The 19,352-nt window shown below is 43.8% G+C and overlaps 1 protein-coding gene across 2 annotated transcripts in view; it reads right to left on the reverse strand.

The window, feature by feature from the left end:
• Positions 1-282: 282 nt before the first annotated feature.
• Positions 283-19,352, reverse strand: part of mybl2b (v-myb avian myeloblastosis viral oncogene homolog-like 2b) — a 30,630-nt gene continuing 11,560 nt past the window's right edge. Inside the window, exons 5-15 of one of the 2 annotated variants that reach the window (XM_061923984.1) lie at positions 18,503-18,723; positions 18,309-18,438; positions 18,171-18,230; positions 17,861-18,073; positions 17,506-17,778; positions 17,291-17,433; positions 17,115-17,214; positions 10,726-10,836; positions 9,598-9,702; positions 9,398-9,526; positions 283-1,351 (exon numbers count right to left, since the gene is read on the reverse strand). In XM_061923984.1, the coding sequence (XP_061779968.1) occupies positions 1,223-1,351; positions 9,398-9,526; positions 9,598-9,702; positions 10,726-10,836; positions 17,115-17,214; positions 17,291-17,433; positions 17,506-17,778; positions 17,861-18,073; positions 18,171-18,230; positions 18,309-18,438; positions 18,503-18,723 (1,614 nt within the window). In that variant the 3' untranslated portion in view covers positions 283-1,222. The remainder of the gene's footprint in view (positions 1,352-9,397; positions 9,527-9,597; positions 9,703-10,725; positions 10,837-17,114; positions 17,215-17,290; positions 17,434-17,505; positions 17,779-17,860; positions 18,074-18,170; positions 18,231-18,308; positions 18,439-18,502; positions 18,724-19,352) is intronic. The other variant, XM_061923985.1, reaches the window with a different exon arrangement.

The raw sequence follows: 19,352 nt of genomic DNA on the forward strand, positions 1-19,352 counted from the left end.
TCGGAGGTCTCAAGGTTGGCAAGTATGGATGTAATATTTTATTAAAAGACGTTAAACACACTACAGCGTAACAAACACTGACCAAATCACATCAGCGCGGAAAGAAAAGCCTTCTTCATACAAGTTATTGACCCTACTTACCTGGTAAATTGTTTGATTTTGCTCATTTGGAACGTTTTCCGCCCGTGTGCAGATGTAACATCCGGCTTGCCTTTTCACAATAATGGCACGTTTTTGCGTTTGTGACGTTTCACTGTAAAAAAATACTATCAAGTCTTTGACAGATGTAATATTTTATTAAAAGACGTTACACACACTACAACGCAACAAACAGAACAAATCACATCAGCCCGTTATTGACCCTACTTACCTGGTAAATTGATGTTCGCTTTTGCTAATTTGAACGTCTTCACCCCGCCTTCCGCCCGTGTGCAGCTGGGATAGGCTCCAGCACCCCACACAACCCGGCAAGGGACAAGCCGTAGAAAATGGATGGATATTTACAGAAGTCTTATAAACTGTTTAAAAATGTTTCCAATGCTGGGCATATCTTATAAGGCCTAAATTGTGACTACACTTTAAAGTGAAAGAAAAAAAAAACAATAAATATTTACAAACTGTACATGACACAATCAAGCTTGTGTATCCCTGCTGTCAATCATTCCGTGCTTCAGAACCACATTCAAGTGTTTGATACATTTCCAGTCACTTAAATTAATTGCTGGTAGTGAAACGACTGGATATTTTCCAAGGCAATGTTCATGTAACACTTTTTAAATTAACCTCTCAATGCTAAATATGTTTGAATTTACACCACATGCAAAAAAAACACAGTTCTGGACATCGAGTAGACGATGCACAGTATATACTTTGCACATTATAAAATTACAAATGCAATATGCAATGTAAAATCTGTCTCATCAATGCAAGTCTTGTTTGTGAATTTGAAGTGTTCTGTATTGCCTTGTAAAGATGCTTGGCTGTCGTTACAATCAATGCAATATCATTACCTTGTTTTCAGACTTTCGAGATGCCTTTGAAATGAGACACAATCAAAAAAGCGTTTATATCTTGTCCTTGCTGAAGTTGAGGCTCCACTGTGCACAAGGTGGCGACTCGTCATGTGTTCACACACACATTTACCAGGCAGTTCGTCACAAGGGCAAACAACACAACTATCTGTTGTGTTTGTGTGACGAGCTGGTACGGGAGTGCGAGTGATCTAAGACAACACCAGCGCTCTGTTTGGAGCGTTGGTCTTCAGGGAGCGCAGGTAGCGCCTCGCTTTCTCCGTCATGATGAGCTGATCTTTAGTTTGTCCGCACACAAGTGTCTCCCATTCTTTGGACATCTGATGAGGGGAAGAAAAAAAGCACAAAAGCATAAGGGAAAGTCATGTAAAATAGTTGGTGAATAAATGAAAAATACATTAAGTACAGGCTACTATCATTAAGGATCAAGTTGATTTTTCTACTATGAAATAGACACTGATAATTAAGCAGCGCAGTGGTCTCATTATTGAGACTCACCCATTAGTCTCGGCAATCACAGAGATAAATATGTTTTTTATTGCAGTTTCATTGTTTTTGTATTTCAACTTATTGTTCCTGTATTTTATAGCAGTGTGAATCTTTTAACAACTCACTATTTGATTTACCGTATTTTTCAGACTATAAGTCGCAGTTTTTTTTCATAGTTTGGCCGGTGGTGCGACTTATACTCAGGAGCGACTTATGTGTGAAATTATTAACACATTACCGTAAAATATCAAATAATATTATTTAGCTCATTCACGTAAGAGACTAGACGTATAAGATTTCATGGGATTTAGCGATTAGGAGTGACAGATTGTTTGGTAAACGTATAGCATGTTCTATATGTTATAGTTATTTGAATGACTCTTACCATAATATGTTACGTTAACATACCAGTTGGTTATTTATGCCTCATATAACGTACACTTATTCAGCCTGTTGTTCACTATTCTTTATTTACGGTATTTTAAATTGCCTTTCAAATGTCTATTCTTGGTGTTGGCTTTTATCAAATACATTTCCCCCAAAAATGCAACTTATACTTCAGTGCAACTTATATATGTTTTTTCCTTCTTTATTATGCATTTTCGGCCGGTGCGACTTATACTCCGAAAAATACGGTAGATCAGTAGTTCTTAACCTTGTTGGAGGTACCGAACCCCACCAGTTTCATATGCGCATTCACCTAACCCTTCTTTAGTGAAAAATAAAATTTTGTTTTTTTTCAAATTCAAGGCAAAGTTATGTTTTTTTTACTGGGGCACAAAATGAACCGTGCATGAACATCACCTTGTTCAAAGAACAAAACCAACACAATGCATGAACTCACAACAAATTACACACCTGCAAATCAGTGTGACTTCTGCTGTTGCCTTTGAGAGACCAGTTCAGATATGCGTGGCTTCACCTTGGCAAGTGCCACTCTCATGTCATTTTAAATGATAAATGATCAAATAAAATAATTTATTTATTTTCACAGCAAAGTCTGTTCCTTTTCTTCGTTTTCCACCCAGACATACAATACTAGTACACAGCTCATGAAAAACAATATTTTTTTGTTATTGTCGTTGTAAGTGGGCCAAAACACTTATATTAGAAAATAATCTCATGGAAATGACAGTTGTCATTTGATTATAATAATAAAACATTTGATTTGTTATTTAGTCAGGTTTGGGACAGATGTGCTCACATGTGCTCCACTGAACACTCAAGGAGTTTTTTGCGTTTGCTCACGCAGATGGAAAATTAGAGGGAACATTGTTTGAGGGTATCCATAATACGCCAATAGGGAGAAGTTTTTATTTACACAAAGAGTCGGGTGTGTCTTGACCTCCGCCGAACCCCTGAAGCCGACTCACCCTAGGGTTCGATCGAACCCAGGTTAAGAACCACTGATTTAGATTCTTAGAGTGACAATACGATTTAAAATACATATTAATATAATTCTCAATTCAAACCAATTCTCGCAATATATCATTATTTGGCATAAAATTATGATAAAACCTTTTCGAAACAGGATACAAAAAGCTCCTTTTGGCTGAAAAACCGACGTATACCGTATTTTTCGGACTATAAGTGGCTAGTTTTTTTCATAGTTTGGCCGGGGGTGCTACTTATACTCAGGAGCAACTTATGTGTGAAATTATTAACACATTAGCGTAAAATATCAAATAATATTATTTAGCTCATTCACGTAAGAGACTAGACGTATAAGATTTCATGGGATTTAGCGATTATGAGTGACAGATTGTTTGGTAAACGTATAGCATGTTCTATATGTTATAGTTATTTGAATGACTCTTACCATAATATGTTACGTTAACATACCAGTTGGTTATTTATGCCTCATATAACGTACACTTATGCAGCCTGTTGTTCACTATTCTTTATTTATTTGAAATTGCCTTTCAAATGTCTATTCTTGGTGTTGGCTTTTATCAAATAAATTTCCCCCAAAAATGCGACTTAGTGCGATTTATGTATGTTTTTTTCCTTCTTTATTATGCATTTTCAGCCAGTGCGACTTATAATCCGAAAAATATGGTACATTAAATACAGGCTACTATCATTAAGGATCAAGTTGATTTTACTACTATGAAATAGACACTGATAATTAAGCAGCGTAGTGGTCTCATTATTAAAACTTACCCATTAGTCTCAGTGTCCCTTGAAAGCCAATCACAGAGATAAATGTTTTTTTTTATTGCAGTTTCATTATGTTTTTGTATTTTAACTTATTGTTCATGTATTTTATAGCAGTGTGAATCTTATAACAACTCACGGTTTGATTTAGATTCTTAGAGTGAAAATTCGATTTAAAAACCAATTTTCGCAATATATCATTATTTGGTATAAAATTATGATAAAACCTTTTAGAAACAGGATACAAAAGCTCCTTTTGGCTGAAAAACTGACATATACGGGTAAGCCCAGATATGCCCTAAAAAAACATTTTTTTAAATAATAAATTGCTTTATCAAATAAGAATCACAAATTAAATGTGAATCAATTTTTCCCAGCACCCTTAGCGTATTTTACAGGGTGTGTTCTATTTTACCCTCTGGTTGATTGGATATTACATTGCGGTACATTCTGGACTGTGGCAGCCATCTTAAAGTTAAAGTTAAAGTACCAATGATTGTCACACACACACTAGGTGTGATGAAATTTGTCCTCTGCATTTGACCCATCCCCTTGTTCAGGGGAGCAGTGGGCAGCAGCGGGGGCTGCGCCCGGGAATCATTTTTGGTGATTTAACCCCCAATTCCAACCCTTGATGCTGAGTGCCAAGCAGGGAGGCAATGGGTCCCATTTTTTATAGTCTTTGGTAAGACTCGGCAGGGGTTTTAACTCACAACCTACCGATCTCCGGGCGGACACTCTACCCACTAGGCCACTGAGTAGGTGGCCTAGTGGATCTTGGATCCGACATGCAACACCAAACCTCGTGATGCCTTCAAATAACAACACTAAGGTGTCTGGTAAGGCACATCATTTTGGTCCTCACATTAGTCACAGACAACGTTCCCTCTAAGGTGCGCGCCTGTGCAATTGCGCACTGCTCAAGCGTCCTCTGCGCACGGCAAATCTATGCCACGCACAAAATCAAATAGAAAAAATAAGCGCATAACAATTTTCGACACACGGACACGACAGAAAACAGTTTTCGTCATCATTGTTCAAATATTGTAACGTCTGTCGAGACGCTTTGAGGACATGAATTCCATCGATCACTTTACTGAGCAAAACTCTTTGTTGGCCATAAACACATCACCAAAACATTAGTAAAAAAATGATATCTAGCAAAACTGGTCATTTTCTGCAGTACAAACCAGACCAAAAGCAACTTTGTTATATCAACAGCAGTCGCTCGCTCTTTCTCACTCGCGCCAACACATGCACATATGGCACTTAGCCAGTGATGCGTTTACAGCCACACAAAAAGTCGGACAACTCCAACAACACACATTAAGTGTAATTCCAGGTCGTTACATTATGATTTACCAATCAAATGTGTGCTTATTCTAGTGTCATTTATTAGGAATCTTAATTTATTAATATTAATCATGAAATGCTGTTAGTTTATTAAATAAATACTAATAAAAATATATTTTTTTACAAACAGGAAGTTGCAGTAATGTACACATGATCCCCTGCTTACGTCTCATTGTGCATCATGTGAATGTTTTAATGGGAACTAAATGCAATGTTTGAAAGGGGTACAAATTATTTCCAAAGCAGGACCTCCACCCAGACAAACAATACAAGTACACAGTTCATGAAAAACAAGATTTTTTGTTATTGTCATTGGAAGTGGGCCTAAACACTTATATTAGAAAATAACCTCATGGAAATGACTGCTGTCATTTGATTATAATAATAAGAGAATGTTGTCTGTCTATCTGTGTTGGCCCTGCGATGAGGTGGGGACTTGTCCAGGGTGTACCCCGCCTTCCGCCTGAATGCAGCTGAGATAGGCTCCAGCACCCCCCGCGACCCCGAAAGGGACAAGCGGTAGAAAATGGATGGATGGAGATTGAACTTGTTATTTAGTCAGGTTTGGGACAGGTGTGCTGCTGGTGTAGCCACAGTGTGTACCGGTAAGTCTGATGTTGCTCACATGGGCTCCACTCAATGCTCAGGGAGTTTTGGCGTTTGCTCACACACATGAAAAATTAGAGGGAACATTGGTCACAGAAGGCAAAAAAAAAACATTTGGCAGATTTAAACCTAGGATACACGCCCAAACCCGTTTGCAAAAAGCTAAAGACACTTTATAGCAGGGGTGCTCATTACGTCGATGGCGAGCTACCAGTCCATGGTGGAGGGTGTGTCAGTCGATCGCCAGCCAGGCATTAAAAAAATAGACCTAAAAATTAGCGATCATCAATCTTCACCAAGACGTCACTTTCGTCACTTGATTGACATTCACGGCACCCGAGGGTCTTGTGAGATGACGCTGGCTGCTACTAACTCATTATTAAGAAAAAATGACCGACAGGAAGGCGAGAAACGCTTTTTATTTCAACAGACTCTCGCGCCGTACCTGCCGTCAAAAACCTAAAGACCGATTGCACAGTTCCTATCTTCGCTACCAAAATAAGAGTCTCAGAAAGCTAGCAAGCTACTGAGTTTGCCGCCAATGTATTTCTTGTAAAGTGTATAAAAAGGAGTATGGAAGCTGGACGAATAAGATGCCAAAAACTAACCACTTTCATGTGGTGTTGGACGGAAAGGAGGACTTTTTTTTCTCCTCCATTTGAAAATGTGGCCGTTATCATCACTACTGTCTGATTCCAATCAATCATCAGAATCAGTTAATACCGTATTTTCCGCACTATAAGGCGCACCTAAAAACCACAATTTTTCTCAAAAGCTGACAGTGCGCCTTATAACCCGGTGCGCTTTATTACGATTCATTTTCATAAAGTTTCGGTCTCGCAACTTCGGTAAACAGCCGCCATCTTTTTTCCCGGTAGAACAGGAAGCGCTTCTTCTTCTACGCAAGCAACCGCCAAGGAAAGCACCCGCCCCCATAGAACAGGAAGCGCTTCACCCGCCCCCGGAAAAAGAAGAAAAAACGCGCGGATATCACCGTACGTTTCATTTCCTGTTTACATCTGTAAAGACCACAAAATGGCTCCTACTACGCGACAAGGATCCGGTTCATAAAAAGACGCAATCTCTCCATCCGCACACGGATTACTACCGTATTTCACAGCAACTGATATTCCTGTGAACCGCACTGTGGAACGGGAGCACGTACGGTGAATATTCGCACCACAGGGAATGAGAAGTCATCCTTCACTGTGGTTCTAGCTTGCCATGCTAACTTCCACCCATGGTGATATTCAAAAGGAAGACCTTGCCAAAAGAGACCTTTCCAGCCGGCGTCATCATAAAAGCTAACTCGAAGGGATGGATGGATGAAGAAAAGATGAGCGAGTGGTTAAGGGAAGTTTACGCGAAGAGGCCGGGTGGCTTTTTTCACACAGCTCCGAAGGCGAACACACCTTCACTAAGACGGGCAGATAGCGCCGGTCGACATACGCCAACATCTGCCAGTGGATCGTAAATGCCTGGGCAGATAGTTTCGGTCACAACTGTGGTCCGAGCTTTCCGGAAGGCAGGATTCACAGAACTGCTGCACAACAACAGCGACACTGAATCCGATGACTTCGACGAGGCGGAGCCGGCCATTTTTGGATCCCACGCTTGCGCAACTTTTCAATTCGGACACCGAAGACGAAGAATTCGAAGGATTTACGAATGAAGAATAACTTCAGAAGGTGAGCGCTATGTTTATTTTGTGTGTTGTGACATTAACGTTCGAGCAACATTATGTTGCTATTTATTGCTCTACACCATTTTGAATTTTACTATGTTTGTGATTGCACATTTGCGTACATTTTGGGACAGAGTTGTTAGAACGCTGGTTTTCAATATATTATTAAAGTTTGACTGAACTATCTGACTGTTTTTTTGACATTCACTTTAGCGCAGCGTTTTTTTGACATTCACTTTAGCGCAGCGTAGGCGCGGCTTATAGTCCGGGGCGGCTTATTGGTGGACAAAATTATGAAATATGTAATTCATAGAAGGTGCGGCTAATAATCCGGTGCGCCTTATAGTGCGGAAAATACGGTACACCAACTTATATTCTTGTCTTCATGAAAGAAAGGAATCTATATGTGTTAAACATGCTTGTATTATCATTAAACACCTTTAACTTGTTAACAAAAACCTCTTTTATAAATAAGTAAATATAATTTATACATATGAAAGAGGTAGATCCCCTCGACTTGGTTAATTGAAAAGTAGCAGAAAAAGTGTGGCCACTCCTGCTTTATAAGATTATAAGAAGCTGCTGTGCGTACCAACAAATAAGACCAGCTCAGCACTGCGGAAAAATAGGACTCTGCGATCTAGTTTGAGGCTAATATTTGTAAATAAACCATATTACTAGTACTACTACCAAAATAATAATAATAACAACAATACCGTAACAGTGTTTTTCAACCTTTTTTGAGCCAAGGCACATTGTTTGCGTTGAGAAAATGCGGAGGCACACCACCAGCAGAAATCATTAAAAAACAAAATTCAGTTGACAGCAAAAAGTCCTTGTCGCAATTGTTGGATATGACTTTAAACCATAACCAAGCATGCATGACTATAGCTCTTGTCTCAAAGTAGGTGTACTCTCACGACCTGTCACATCACGCCCTGACTTATTTGGACTTTTTTGCTGTTTTCCTGTGTGTAGTGTTTTAGTTGTTGTCTTGCGCTCCTCTTTTGGTGGTTTTTTCTCTTTTTTTGGTATTTTCCTGTAGCAGTTTCATGTCTCCCTATCAGTGATATTTCCCGCATCTACTTTGTTTTAACAATCAAGAATATTTCAGTTGTTTTTAATCCTTTTTTGTGGGGACATTGTTGATTGTCATGTCATGTTCGGATGTACATTGTGGACGCCGTCTTTGCTCCGCAGTAAGTCTTTGCTGTCGTCCAGCATTCTGTTTTTGTTTACTTTGTAGCCAGTTCAGATTTAGTTTCGTTCTGCATAGGCTTCCCTAAACTTCAATGGCTTTTCTTAGGGGCACTCGCATTTTGTTTATTTTTGGTTGAAGCATTAGACACCTATTTACCTGCACACTGCCTCCCGCTGTTTCCGACATTTACAAAGCAATTAGCTACCTGCTGCCACCTACTGATATGGAAGAGTATTACACGGTTACTCTGCCGAGCTCTAGACAGCACCGACACTCAACAACAACACATAATTTGCAGATTATTATTAGTGGTTCGAAAAAAATATTTATAACCCAAATAGGTGAAATTACACAATCTCCCACGGCACACCAGACTGTATCTCACGCGGCACCGTGGTTGAAAAACACTGCCGTAACAAGTATGGTTTGTATCAGATTAGGTCCTAACCTCAGAGACTACAGGGTTGTTATAAAAGCCAGAGGTGGTGCAACAAAGTACTAGTGATATATTAGTGTTTGTTCACGATTCCATACATTTTGTACACAGAATTGAGTGATTCCATAATTGTTTCTCAAATTAAACTGTTACTGACTACCACAATTATATTTCTGATTGTTTTTGTGTTTCTTAAAGCCAGAAAGTTGCCATTTATAATGACTTTAGTTTTGCGCCATGTCTGTTTAATCACGTGAGTCCCAGCCCGAGTATTTTATATATCCTTCATGTGCGCGGTGGCCAGTGTGAGCGACGTAGGTGTTACTTTGGTTTAAGTCAAGTCTTACACTAAACATAACTTGCAACGCTGCCGTAATGAGCAGAACTGGTTGGCAGACCAAAGACCACCCGTATTCATTTATCAAAAAGGTGGGACTTACTAGAGGTGGAGGCACCGCACCAGGAAATATGGTGCTGTCACACGGTCCCAAAAGGAAACCCTGATCCAGAATATTTTCACCAGTTTTATTGCAAAATGAGGAGCTTATATGAACCATCACAGGTTCTTCCTGTGAACAAACAAACACAATTAATTAAATATGCTTACAAAGTGTCAAAATAAAATGTCCTACAATGTTACCTTGGTATACTTGGCTTCACTCTTAGATTTGCGTTTGGATTTGGGCATCACTTGGCAGTCATCCAGGGCCAATGACTTACGCACTTTTTTCATAGGCGGTCGATGCTGGGAGTAAAACATATGTCTCGTCAGAATTATTCTCTTTAAAAAAAGAGGCTTTGTCTTGCTGAGGAGCATGTTTGAACAAAGGATTTCACAGTCTTTATTGTCAGTAGCTCTCATAGATTTGTCTTGCTGACTAACCGTAGACAACTGTAGCTGTCTTTAATATGTGCGTGAATTAAATTAGTATGCCATGATTTTGCTTTCGGATTAATTTAAGACTTTGCATTTATTCATAATATGAAAAGTGTCTTGGAAGATGTTTCGCCGCTCATCCGAGTAGGCTTCATCAGTTTGGGCTCATAGTCTTAGATTGGTCAGATCTAGTCCAGCGGCTGGTGCCAAAACCCCAAAAACCAGGAGGGTGTGCCTGGGCAAGGATGGTTTTGCCCTATCGCGTTGAGAAAAACAACTGTTTTAATGCAAACGAGCAATCCTAACGGTCAAAGCCAACGACAGTCGTTGAAGTGTTAATTCCCCTTGGTAGCATTGAGGTATTGTGTGGCAGAACGATCATTGTGGATGGACTACTACCAGTCCAAAATAGTCGGAATCTCCCGCATAAAAATTCCATTCAGTTGTAAACAAATGGTATTCTGGTCACCAGGATGTTTCCAACTCCTGTTAAAATGCAGAGTCTTTTAGGAATGGTTGAAACAATGGTTCAACCATTCCTAAAAGACCAATCTAAGTCTATGAGCATGAACTGATGAAGCTCACTCAGATGAGAGGCGAAACGTCTTCCAAGACAAACCAAGCAGTCCAGTTGCGATCGATCGAATGCCCTGAGATGACAATGACCTGGATGAATGAGAATCTTCATAGACAATAGGAAAAGTGACTTGTTATCATGAATAACTTGTAAAGAGTGATTCTATGACTTGGCTACTTATGCGTGCAATCATGCTGTGCCTTGACCCACCTATTCCAATCGTGCCAAAGGAAGGTAAATGTACTGAATTTGATTCCTTAGGTGTGAAGTGATGCCTCACTTTACTCAATAAATAATAAAACCGTCAAGCTTACCATTGCTTTGCGCCTTTGCTCGGGAACAGATGGAAGTTGGACAGTCAAGTCCATCCCCACATCTCTTAGGATGACTTCATTTATGTCATCCTCAAGGTTCGGAGTCTGAGGCTGCGACAACAGCAAATAAGATAAATGAAGTGCAGCCAGCTTCTTCATTTCAATTGATAATAACATGCTATGTTTACATGCCAAGACAATAAAAACTGGTAATGTTTTCGAAAAAGTCTCTTACAGGTGAGACAAACCATCCTCTTTTAATGAAACTCTTTGCAATAATGACATCAGATACTAAAAACGGTTGCTGTCAGCAAAAACCCTTTGTAAAAAAACAATACGCATACAGTAAGAACCAACTGCTTGTTCTAATGCAAAACCATCGTTTTTAAATATCTTTTGTTGATATGCTATATCTGTACATTCTGAAAAGCAATGCAATTCCTTTGCATAATATATCAGCACAGTACATTTGTTATCAAGCAAGGGTGTCCAGATATAACCTTTTCACTTCTGATACAATACCAATATTGGAGCCTTGGGTATTGGCCCATACCGATATATCAGCACGAAACCTACATACCGTATTTTTCGGACTATAAGTCGCCGTTTTTTTCATAGTTTGGCCGGGGGTGCGACTTATACTCAGGAGCGACTTATGTGTGGAATTATTAACACATTACCGTAAAATATCAAATAATATTATTTAGCTAGTTCACGTAAGAGACTATACCAGGGGTCGGCAACCTTTACCAGTCAAAGAGCCATTTTGACCAGTTTCACAAATTATAGAAAACAATGGGAGCCGCCTCCTCTCTGAGCTGCCACCTTAACGTGGTAGAGGAGTTTGCGTGTCCCAATGATCCTAGGAGCTATGTTGTCCGGGGGCTTCCATGCCCCCTGGTAGGGTCTCCCAAGACAAACAGGTCCTAGGTGAGGGATCAGACAAAGAGCAGCTCGAAGACTTCTATGGAAATGCAAGAACCGAGACTCAGATTTCCCTCGCCCGGACGCGGGTCACCGGGGCCCCCCTCCGGAGCCAGGCCCGGAGTTGGGGCACGATGGCGAGCGCCTGGTGGCCGGGCCTGTCCCCATGGGGCCCGGCCGGGCACAGCCCGAAGAGGCAACGTGGGTCCCCCCTCCAATGGGCTCACCACCCATAGCAGGGGCCATAGAGGTCGGGTGCAATGTGAGCTGGGCGGTAGCCGAAGGCAGGGCACTTGGCGGTCCGATCCTCGGCTACAGAAGCTAGCTCTTGGGACGTGGAACGTCACCTCGCTGGGGGGGAAGGAGCCTGAGCTAGTGCGCGAGGTAGAGAAGTTCCGGTTGGATATAGTCGGACTCACCTCGACGCACAGCAAGGGCTCTGGAACCAGTTCTCTCGAGAGGGGCTGGACTCTCTTCCACTCTGGCGTTGCCAGCAGTGAGAGGCGACGGGCTGGGGTGGCAATTCTTGTTGCCCCCCGGCTCAGAGCCTGCATGTTGGAGTTCAACCCGGTGGACGAGAGGGTAGCTTCCCTCCGCCTTCGGGTGGGGGAACGGGTCCTGACTGTGGTTTGCGCTTACGCGCCAAACAGCAGCTCAGAGTACCCACCCTTTTTGGATTCACTCGAGGGAGTACTTGAGAGTGCTCCCCCGGGTGATTCCCTCGTTCTACTGGGGGACTTCAACGCTCATATTGGCAACGACAGTGAAACCTGGAGAGGCGTGATTGGGAAGAATGGCCGCCCGGATCTGAACCCAAGTGGTGTTTTGTTATTGGACTTTTGTGCCCGTCACGGATTGTCCATAACAAACACCATGTTCAAGCATAAGGGTGTCCATATGTGCACTTGGCACCAGGACACCCTAGGCCGCAGTTCTATGATCGACTTTGTAGTTGTGTCATCGGATTTGCGGCCTCATGTTTTGGACACTCGGGTGAAGAGAGGGGCGGAGCTTTCTACCGATCACCACCTGGTGGTGAGTTGGCTGCGATGGTGGGGGAGGATGCCGGACAGACCTGGCAGGCCCAAACGCATTGTGAGGGTTTGCTGGGAACGTCTGGCAGAGTCTCCTGTCAGAGAGAGTTTCAATTCCCACCTCCGGAAGAACTTTGAACATGTCACGAGGGAGGTGCTGGACATTGAGTCCGAGTGGACCATGTTCCGCACCTCTATTGTCGAGGCGGCTGATTGGAGCTGTGGCCGCAAGGTAGTTGGTGCTTGTCGTGGCGGTAATCCTAGAACCCGTTGGTGGACACCGGCGGTGAGGGATGCCGTCAAGCTGAAGAAGGAGTCCTATCGGGTTCTTTTGGCTCATGGGACTCCTGAGGCAGCGGACAGGTACCGACAGGCCAAGCGGTGTGCGGCTTCAGCGGTCGCGGAGGCAAAAACTCGGACATGGGAGGAGTTCGGGGAAGCCATGGAAAACGACTTCCGGACGGCTTCGAAGCGATTCTGGACCACCATCCACCGCCTCAGGAAGGGGAAGCAGTGCAGTGCCAACACCGTGTATGGTGCGGATGGTGTTCTGCTGACCTCGACTGCGGAAGTTGTGGATCGGTGGAGGGAATACTTCGAAGACCTCCTCAATCCCACCAACACGTCTTCCTATGAGGAAGCAGTGCCTGAGGAATCTGTGGTGGGCTCTCCTATTTCTGGGGCTGAGGTTGCTGAGGTAGTTAAAAAGCTCCTCGGTGGCAAGGCCCCGGGGGTAGATGAGATCCGCCCGGAGTTCCTTAAGGCTCTGGATGCTGTAGGGCTGTCTTGGTTGACAAGACTCTGCAGCATCGCGTGGACATCGGGGGCAGTACCTCTGGATTGGCAGACCGGGGTGGTGGTTCCTCTCTTTAAAAAGGGGAACCGGAGGGTGTGTTCTAACTATCGTGGGATCACACTCCTCAGCCTTCCCGGTAAGGTCTATTCAGGTGTACTGGAGAGGAGGCTACGCCGGATAGTCGAACCTCGGATTCAGGAGGAACAGTGTGGTTTTCGTCCTGGTCGTGGAACTGTGGACCAGCTCTATACTCTCGGCAGGGTCCTTGAGGGTGCATGGGAGTTTGCCCAACCAGTCTACATGTGCTTTGTGGACTTGGAGAAGGCATTCGACCGTGTCCCTCGGGAAGTCCTGTGGGGAGTGCTCAGAGAGTATGGGGTTTCGGACTGTCTGATTGTGGCAGTCCGCTCCCTGTATGATCAGTGTCAGAGCTTGGTTCGCATTGCCGGCAGTAAGTCGGACACGTTTCCGGTGAGGGTTGGACTCCGCCAAGGCTGCCCTTTGTCACCGATTCTGTTCATAACCTTTATGGACAGAATTTCTAGGCGCAGTCAAGGCGTTGAGGGGATCCGGTTTGGTGGCTGCAGGATTAGGTCTCTGCTTTTTGCAGATGATTTGGTCCTGATGGCTTCATCTGGCCAGGATCTTCAGCTCTCACTGGATCGGTTCGCAGCTGAGTGTGAAGCGACTGGGATGAGAATCAGCACCTCCAAGTCCGAGTCCATGGTTCTCGCCCGGAAAAGGGTGGAGTGCCATCTCCGGGTTGGGGAGGAGATCTTGCCCCAAGTGGAGGAGTTCAAGTACCTCGGAGTCTTGTTCACGAGTGAGGGAAGAGTGGATCGTGAGATCGACAGGCGGATCGGTGCGGCGTCTTCAGTAATGCGGACGCTGTATCGATCCGTTGTGGTGAAGAAGGAGCTGAGCCGGAAGGCAAAGCTCTCAATTTACCGGTCGATCTACGTTCCCATCCTCACCTATGGTCAAGAGCTTTGGGTTATGACCGAAAGGACAAGATCACGGGTACAAGCGGCCGAAATGAGTTTCCTCCGCCGGGTGGCGGGGCTCTCCCTTAGAGATAGGGTGAGAAGCTCTGTCATCCGGGAGGAGCTCAAAGTAAAGCCGCTGCTCCTCCACATCGAGAGGAGCCAGATGAGGTGGTTCGGGCATCTGGTCAGGATGCCACCCGAGCGCCTCCCTAAGGAGGTGTTTAGGGCATGTCCGACCGGTAGGAGGCCACGAGGAAGACCCAGGACACGTTGGGAAGACTATGTCTCCCGGCTGGCCTGGGAACGCCTCGGGATCCCCCGGGAGGAGCTGGACGAAGTGGCTGGGGAGAGGGAAGTCTGGGCTTCCCTGCTTAGGCTGCTGCCCCCGCGACCCGACCTCGGATAAGCGGAAGAAGATGGATGGATGGATGGATGGGAGCCGCAAATTGTTGATGTGTGAGGGAGCAGGGTTGGGGTGGGGGCGGGGTTTGGTGGTAGCAGGGGTGTATCATGTAGCCCGGAAGAGTCAGGGCTGCATGGGATTCTGGGTGTTTGTCCTGTTGTGTTTATGTTGTGTTAAGGTGCAGATGTTCTCCCGAAATGTGTTTGTCATTCTTGTTTGATTTTGGTTCAAAGTGTGGCGCATTATTAGTAAGAGTGTTAAAGTTGTTTTATATGACCACCGTCAGTGTAACCTGTGTGGCTGTTGACCAACTATGCCTTGCTGTCACGTACGTGTGCAAGCAGAAGATGTGTATTGTATAGTAAGTGTTAGGCTGGCACTCTGTTAATACAGATTGTAGAGGGCGCCAAATGTTGTACCATCATGGCACGCCCTTATTATAGCCGTAAGGGTGAAAGTCGGTGAATATTAAGTTTTCTGCGAGAGGCACTGAAATCCGGAAGTCTCACGGGAAAATTGGGGGGTTCAGCAAGTAAGCTGCTGAGCCGCATCAGAGTGATCAAAGAGCCGCATGCGGCTCCGGAGCCGCGGGTTGCTGACCCCTGGACTATACGTATAAGATTTCATGGGATTTAGCGATTAAGAGTGACAGATTGTTTGGTAAACGTATAGCATGTTCTATATGTTATAGTTATTTGAATGACTCTTACCATAATATGTTACGTTAACATACCAGTTGGTTATTTATGCCTCATATAACGTACACTTATTCAGCCTGTTGTTCACTATTCTTTATTTATTTTAAATTGCCTTTCAAATGTCTATTCTTGGTGTTGGGTTTTATCAAATAAATTTCCTCAAAAAATGCGGCTTATACTCCAGTGCGACTTATATATGTTGTTTATACATTTTCGGCCGGTGCGACTTATACTCCGGAGGGACTTATACTCCGAAAAATACGGTACTTTGATTATTTTGTAGTGAGAAATGTAAGACAAAGTTTGATCACGTGAAACTACTCAAACAATCGTAGGTATGAAAAACATTAACATATTTATTAATAGCCGTCTGAAATGGACTTATGCTGTCTTTTAAAGGGGAACTGCACTTTTTTGGAATGTTGCCTATCATTTACATTTCTTACGTGACAGAAGAACACATGTTTTTTTAATGCATAAGTCCACTCACAATGGAGCCTATGGGAGCTGCTCTATTCTGCCTATAAAAACCCTTAAAAACATCCAAACATCTCCATTGAGGTTTTGTATACAGTACAAGCTGTGAGTATATAGGTAATGTACTAGTGGGTAGATTTATAATAAGATGTAGTATTTACATAAAACAACATCATTGATTATTACCCACAGGAGACTTTATAAGAGACAACAAAACAGCAGCTTGGAATTTGGGACATGCTCTCCCTGAGAGCATGAGGAGGTTGAGGTGGGTGGGGTTGGGGGGAGAGGGGGTGTATATTGTAGCGTTCCGGAAGAGTTAGTGCTGCAAGGGGTTCTGGGTATTTGTTATGTTGTGTTACGGTGCGGATGTTCTCCCGAAATGTGTTTGTCATTCTTGTTTGGTGTGGGTTCACAGTGTGGCGCATATTTGTAACAGTGTTAAAGTTGTTTATACGGCCACCCTCAGTGTGACCTGTATGGCTGTTGACCAAGTATGCATTGCATTCACTTGTGTGTGTGAAAAGCCGTAGATATTATGTGACTGGGCCGGCACGCAAAGGCAGTGCCTTTAAGGTTTATTGGCGCTCTGTACTTCTCCCTACATCCGTGCACACAGCGGCGTTTTAAAAAGTCATAAATCTACCGATACCGATAATTTCCGATATTACATTTTAAAGCATTTTTCGGCCGATAACATCGGCAGTCCGATATTATCGGACATCCCTAATCACTACAATACAAGATCAACCATGTGTGCTTAAAGCAGGACATTTAACTTCATCTGTCTGTCAAAGTCTTTGAAGCTTTTCACAAGGAAACACTATATAACTGCTTGTATCGGCGCACTTTTATTTGGAGATTTTAGAAGCAAGCCTGATTACTCTTTGCATATCTGATTACATTACAGATTGGGATACTCCTATTATAAAGTATTAAAACACAACAGTGCAGTGGTCTATAATTGTTTTTTGAAATTACGATAGACTAAACACCTAATAAATGCAAGTGTTCTGTTTTTTTTTGTGATTACACCTTTTCAAATGTTTGCATTTATGCTTTAAAGCTTACCAGAGGCTGTAGAGGGCCGTACTTCTCCATGGCATTTTTGAACGGCGTTGGAGTACGTGGCATCGTGCAGAGCTCGGACTTGTGATTGGGTGTGACAAATCTACACGAAAACAAACCGTGATCACTTGACATTCAGTCCAGCGTGAGTCGTCCCATGTGAGTCGGACAGCACTTACACGGAGTGTTTCTTTTGAGTGATGGGGGTCTTGTCTCGCTGTAGAGGAGTGGTAACGGTGGCTTTCTGGCTGCATACTGGCGTGGATGTCAGCGATGGGTTCTCCAGGTCATGAGTATCCTGCTTGGTCCACATGTTCAAGAACTGGAATGATATGGGGAGGTTGAGGAAGTGCGTCGTTCCTTCGCGGTGGCATCGTCATTGCTAAAGACGTACTTGAGAAGGTGAAAAGGGTAGAATTTTCACGGGTGTGCTCTTAGGTGTCATCGCGCTACTTCCATCAGGGGACAGGGCCACACGTCTACGACTTCTGTGACTCAGTCTGGAAGGGGGAGTGACCCCACCAGGAGAAATGGGTATAAGTTCTCCTCGGTTTCCTCTGCTCAACTCCTGCAGGGCGCTGCCCTCCAGGCGGAACTGGTGGCGCTCTGGGCTTGGGCTGTCTTCAGGCAAGTCGAACGCTTCCAGGTTACACCAGACATCGAGATCCTGTAGCGTAAAAAGAAGTGTCTAAGGGCGTGCAATTCCTCCCATATGTATTCTTTCTGGGAGGGATGTTGATTATTCTTACCCCATCTACCATTTCTAAGACCTCCCTCAGTGGACCAGTAGGGGAAAGAAAAACAGAGTTGTCCACCACCCAGCTGGTAGAATTAATCTCCCCCATGTTGTCTGCTTCTGACACAGGACTTGAACTATCCTTAGGGGAGGGGACGACAATAGAAGGACCTGCTTCATCCATCAGGTCACCCTCAACAGCTGCGGAGTCGGGCATTTCTTGCAACTGTTGGACACAAAGATAATAAACTGTGTATTTCATACTTTTTGTTTTCTTCAACCAATGACAGATGTTTGATTTCCCCCCTCAAATAGTTTCTTACTGGGGTGTGCGTTTCCTGCCCCGGGGTGAGGTCAGCACTCTCTTGATAGCAATTAGGCATCTGTGTGATCAGGTTCCCCATGTATAAAAATATGTAACAATGCAAACACATGGGATAGCTTAAGACACGACAACCCACCTGGACATCCTTAACACGGGTTAACAGCTCCTCCACCTCGTTCAGCTTCAAATCCTCCCGTGCGTAGAAGCCCATTTCTACCTTGCGCTTGATGGTTGAATTCCAGTGATTCTTCACCGCATTGTCAGTCCTGTTTGATCACATTTTCAATGAGGAGGTAAGAAAACCATTTCAAACCCAGACAGCAAAACTACCTTCCCGGCAGCAGCTTTGCGATCTCAGCCCAGCGGTTGCCCAGCAGACAGCGAGCCTTATAGATGATGAGGTCCTCCTCGGCCGTCCATGAAGACTTCTTCACATTGGGGTTGAGGTGGTTGTGCCAGCGCTCTCTGCACTGCTTCCCAAGCCTTCCCTTCAGATGCTTGGCTACCACCGCCCATTGTTTGTAACCATAGAGATTGACAAGCTCTATGACCTGAGGAATGAAAGGGGGAATTAATCTACCGTATTTTCCGCACTATTAGCCGCACCTAAAAACCACAAATTTACTCAAAAGCTGACAGTGCGGCTTATAACCCGGTGCGCTTTATATATGGATTAATATTAAGATTCATTTTCATAAAGTTTAGGTCTCGCAACTACGGTAAACAGCCGCCATCTTTTTTCCCCGTAGAAGCGGAAGCGCTTCTTCTTCTACGCAAGCAACCGCCAAGGTAAGCACCCGCCCCCATAGAAGAGGAAGCGCTTCTTCTTCTACTGTAAGCAACCACCCGCCCCCGTAGAAGAAGAAGAAGCGCGCGGATATTAAGTTTCATTTCCTTTGTGTGTTTACATCTGTAAAGACCACAAAATGGCTCCTACTAAGCGACAGGTTTCCGGTTCATGAAAAGACGCAATCTCTCCATCCGCACACGGACTACTATTTCACAGCAACTGCCTAAAAACTTTCAAGAAAAGCTGGCTACTTTCCGTGCATATTGTAAAAACAAGATAGCTGAAAAAAAGATCCGGCCAGAGAACATTATCAACATGGACGAGGTTCCACTGACTTTTGATATTCCTGTGAACCGCACTGTGGATACAACGGGAGCACGTACGGTGAAT

Source organism: Nerophis lumbriciformis, linkage group LG28 (genome assembly GCF_033978685.3).
Source record: "Nerophis lumbriciformis linkage group LG28, RoL_Nlum_v2.1, whole genome shotgun sequence".
Classification (NCBI taxonomy): domain Eukaryota; kingdom Metazoa; phylum Chordata; class Actinopteri; order Syngnathiformes; family Syngnathidae; genus Nerophis; species Nerophis lumbriciformis.